Raw genomic sequence first — 5,067 nt, forward strand, 5'->3', positions numbered from 1 at the left:
AATAATATTTATTTGTTAGATTCGCTTTTGATTTGGTGAGAAAAAGTAAAACAATTTGGTGTTTAAGAAGGTTTGGGGGAAGGTTTTGGACTTTATATAAATAAACTAGATATTTATATATAAACTATATTATAAAAATAAAAAATAAAAAATAAAAAATAAAAAGCTTAAAATTATTTTAATTAATATTTGAGATGTTGGTTTGCTTGGCCTGAAATTTTGATTAAAATATAAAGAGAAAGTGTTTGGGTTAGTAGCATCCGTTCTGGATCGGGCTACTCTCTTCTCTTCTCTTCTCTTCCCCCACCAACCCCTCCTGTTATGATACGGTGCTTCATTAACAACGCAGCCAAACCCAAGCTGAAGCTGAAGGTGAAGGTGCAACTGCAACTGCAACCCATAAACACTTTTCATAGGCCTTCATCCTCAGCCCAAGACAATGACAATCACTTATACAGCTCCCTTGTCAACAACCTCACCTCATGCACCACACTAAGATATGCCCATCTCTCCCATCTCCAAGCCATCACGAGTGGCTTCTCTCAAGACATCTTCCTCTGCAACACCATCATCAACACATATATAAACAATGGTGGACTCCAACAGGCTCAACAAATATTCGAGAACATGCCCTTCAGGAATTCTGTATCATGGAGTTCCATAATCACAGGGCACGTTCGCTATGGCCTATCCTATGAAGCCATAGGTCTCTTTCGAAGAATGATAAGAGAAGGCTTCGAACCCACCAAATTCACGTTTGGTATTACATTAAGAGCTTGCGAGGACTCGCTTAACATTCAAATGGGTAGACAAGTTCATGGGCTCATTGCAGGGTCGCCGTGGTTCCATGACATAGTGGTATGCAATGTTCTTATGGGTATGTATGCCGGCTGCAATCAGATCGACCTATCTCGTAAAGTGTTTGATGAGATGTTGCTGAGAAATTTGATTTCTTGGAACACTATGATCTCAATATATTCACGATCTTCAGATTATGGTTCTTTGATTGAGCTTTTTTCAGAGATGAAGAAGTTTGGTATGGAACCAAACCAATACACATTTACCAGTTTAATAGCTGGGTGTCCTTCTCATAGCAAACAAATAATGACCCATGTCCTAAAATCGGGTTATATGGGTAATGTATATGTGGGGAGTGCCATGGTTAATACATATGCTAAGGGTGGGATGCTGTATGAAGCCAAGAAGCTTTTTGAAGAAATGGAAGAGAGGAATGTTGTCTCAGTGAATGGGTTGATGGTGGGCTACGTCCAATGTGACCATGGCCGAGAAGCCATCAAGCTTTATTGTGTCATGAGGGCTGCTGAAAATCGCATGAACCTTGACTCAATTCTCATTCTCATTAGTGCATGTGCTTGTATAGATGGAGGGATGAAACAAGGGAAAGAGGTTCACTGCCATGTTATCCGAATGGGTTGGGACTATGATATCTCCACTTGGAATGGGCTTATAAATATGTATGCCAAGCATGGTGCGATTGACCGTGCCATGAGGGTTTTTGACCTCATGGAAGAGAAGGATGCGGTTTCGTGGAATGCCATGATTTCAGGGCTCGACCAAAATGGGTGCCACGAACAAGCTCTCAAGACCATTTATTTGATGCAGAAAATGGGAGCGAACCCATCAAATATCACAGTAGTAAGCACGTTGAGCTCGTGTGCTAGCTTAGGTTCTATTGAGCAAGGAGAACAGATCCATTGCAATGTTATTAAATTAGGTTTAGAAGAGGATGTTTCAGTGTCAAACTCACTTCTCACCATGTATGCAAGGTCAGGAAACCTAGAGGGTTCTCAAAAGGTTTTTGCCACAATGACTGAGCATGATCAAGTTTCATGGAATGCTATGATTGGAGCATATGCAGATGCTGGGCATGCAAAAGAAGCACTCCAACTTTTCTGCTCAATGATGCAATCTGGCTGTGGTCTCTTGAACAGGATTACAGTTCTAAACCTTCTCACTGCTCTATCTTTATCGAATCTCGAACTCAAAAGCCAGGTTCATGCACTAGTAATCAAATGTGGTTTGGAAGGGGATAATGCCATTGAGAATGCCCTTCTCTCTTCCTATTCAAAGAGCGGAGCAATGGAGGACTCTGAGCATCTCTTTACTGAGATGTCCATTAGGGATGAGGTATCATGGAATTCAATGATTGTAGGCTATGTGCAAAACGGCCATGTGGATAAGGCCATGGAGGTTTTGCAGACCATGATTCAGAAGGGAATAAGAATGGATCACTTCACCTATGCTTCAACTCTAAGTGCTTGTGCATTAATTGCAGCATTAGAACAAGGGATGCAAATTCATGCCAGTTGTATTAGGGCGTCTCTAGGGTTTGATGTTGTTGTCGAAAGCTCGGTCCTTGATATGTATGCCAAGTGTGGAAGGATTGACTATGCTTCGAAAGCGTTCAACCTGATGTCTTTACGGAATGAATTCTCATGGAATTCCATGATATCAGGCTATGCTCGACATGGGCATGGTGAACAAGCATTAGAGCTGTTCAAAAAGTTTGAGCAAGAGCCTGGAAGAAGCCCTGATCATGTCACATTTGTTGGGGTCTTATCAGCTTGCAGCCATGGTGGGTTGCTCGAACAGGGGTTTGAGTATTTCAATTTGATGAGAGAGAAATATGGGTTAACTCCTAGAGTGGAGCACTATGCATGCATGGTGGATCTCTTTGGTCGGGCGGGCGAGCTTAGAAAGGCAGAGGGCTTCATCAAGAGCATGCCCATGGAGCCTAGCAGTCTGGTTTGGAGGACATTTCTAGGGGCTTGCAGGGTTCATGGTGATACGATACTAGGAAACCAAGCTGCAAATAAGCTCATTGAATTGGAACCCCAAGACCCAGTAAGCTACGTGTTAGCATCCAATATGTATGCATCAGGAGAGAGATGGGATGATGTCGCAAAAACTAGGGCCATGATGAGGGGAAACCAAGTAAAGAAGGAGCCTGGTTGCAGCTGGGTAGTGATGAAAGATGGCATCCACGTATTCGTATCAGGTGACATGTCACATCCCAATATTGATGAAATCTATGCAAAACTAAAAATGCTTACTAGACAGATGAGGGCCGCTGGCTATGTACCCGAGACCAAATTTGCACTATACGATCTTGAAATGGAGAGCAAGGAAGAGCTGCTAAGCTATCACAGTGAGAAGTTGGCGATTGCTTTTGTTCTTACTCGTTCTTCGGAAAAGACTATCAGAATCATAAAAAACCTTCGAGTTTGTGGTGATTGCCACAAGGCATTTAAATACATATCAGAGATTGTAGGGAGGCAAATTGTCTTAAGGGATTCTAATCGCTTCCATCATTTTGAGGACGGGAAGTGTTCATGTAGGGATTATTGGTGATAGAAGATTGAAATGTAACTCAGGATTACTTCTTTGGAGATACATAGCATTTGGGGTGGTACATAAATTGTGCACCACCGGAGCATCCACCACTCGTCATCGATATAAATCCAATAAAACACAAATCAACAGATCCTAGAAGCCATAGGAGGGTACTTCCACTCCCAATCACATGCCAATCGCTATCCAATATTTGCTATACCACGGTTCTTGAACTGGTGTTAATTCTTGTTGTTCAAGACTCCGATCAGAGGGGTAGATTCAGGGTGGAGTGTTTAAGCCTACCATCAACGCATGTACCTCAAGGAAACTGTTCTCAAATCAAGAAATCTAAGTTTTGCTTCGGTCTGCAAGTGAATTTACAAAAGTTCTTCCTTGCAAGGTCGAGCAATTAGACACTGATCAAGGGTTGCTTCAAGTTCATTCGTTGTAATAGTGCAAGAAGCTTCACAAGAGAACAGTATCATTTGTGATTGTATATTTCCAGTTTTTCAATGAACCAGGGTGCAATAAACAATCATAAACTTTCAGAATCCTCCTCCAAAGTCCAAAAGAGGTAGTGCGATGGTTGTTTGCCTTATCCTCGTGAAGCAATTGACGCAAGAGATGAAAGATCTAAATAAAAAGATTTTGCAAGAACGCAAGATGGGGGCATCTTCAGTTTAGGAACTTTCTGTTTCTTCAGGTAACGACTACTGGGACACATGGATAACCCCAGACTTATATTGTAGTTGGACCATGTAAAATCAGAGCCCCTAGTCTCAAAAATTAAATTGCAATATAGGAAATAATCCAGATTCAACTATTGTTCTTTTTCAATGATGTTATATGAGTGACTTGAACTGAGATTATATATATATATATATATATATATATATAGGAAAAAGTTATTGTATGCCCATGTGCAGACCGCTTCTGTAAACGTCCAAGGGCCCAGATCGAATCTGGACCGATTTGACGGTCACGATTGTTCGAGAGTGCTTGAATTTTAATGTTTTTTCTACAAATAAAAATAACTTGAAATTTCAAGTGTGCTCTTCTCATCAAGACGCATCTAATAAAAATATAAAAAAATAATTCGAAAATATAAAATTGATCAAAATGCCCCAAAACATTTCAAAGGTATTTTGATCAATTTATTTCATATAAAATATTTTTTTAATATTTTTCGTAGATAACCCTATTTTTGAAAAACACACGTCTAAAATTTCAAGTGATTTGGATTTATATTAAAAAAAAAAAAAAAAAAAAATTTCACACACTACCAAACATTCGCGATCGTCAGATTAACCCAAATTCGATCTGGGTTGTTGGACGTATACTGTAGGAGCGGTACACGAATCGGTGTACCATAGCATCTTCTATATATATATATATATAAACTAGGCAATAAGAGAATAAAATTAATGGGAAATAAAAACAGTGGAAATGAAGAAAATGGACCAAAATATGAAATATTCTTGGTTTGTTGATAGTGTACCATTCGCTGCACACTAAATACCAAACATCATCTGGTCACCTAACGAATCCATGTAGGAAGAGTGCGGACTATATATAAGCTGAAGTTAGGAAGAGTGCGGACTATATATAACCTGAAGTTAGTATACTTTGTCATCTTTAGAAATCCAGGGGCAATCCCAAGTGCAGGACAGGTTTATTTGACCGTCTTGAAAAGCAGCAATAGACAGCTTAATA

The 5,067-nt window shown here is 40.0% G+C and overlaps 1 protein-coding gene across 1 annotated transcript; it reads left to right on the forward strand.

The window, feature by feature from the left end:
* The first annotated feature begins 212 nt into the window (after nucleotides 1-212).
* On the forward strand, nucleotides 213-4,175 carry MEF7 (Tetratricopeptide repeat (TPR)-like superfamily protein). The gene has a single exon (XM_020672714.2). It carries the CDS (start codon nucleotides 322-324, stop codon nucleotides 3,370-3,372), a length of 3,051 nt encoding a protein of 1,016 aa, XP_020528373.1. The 5' UTR covers nucleotides 213-321; the 3' UTR covers nucleotides 3,373-4,175.
* Nucleotides 4,176-5,067: the final 892 nt, after the last annotated feature.

This window comes from Amborella trichopoda, chromosome 2, assembly GCF_054954075.1.
Source record: "Amborella trichopoda isolate Santa Cruz 75 chromosome 2, AtrichopodaSantaCruz75HAP2 v2.0, whole genome shotgun sequence".
Classification (NCBI taxonomy): domain Eukaryota; kingdom Viridiplantae; phylum Streptophyta; class Magnoliopsida; order Amborellales; family Amborellaceae; genus Amborella; species Amborella trichopoda.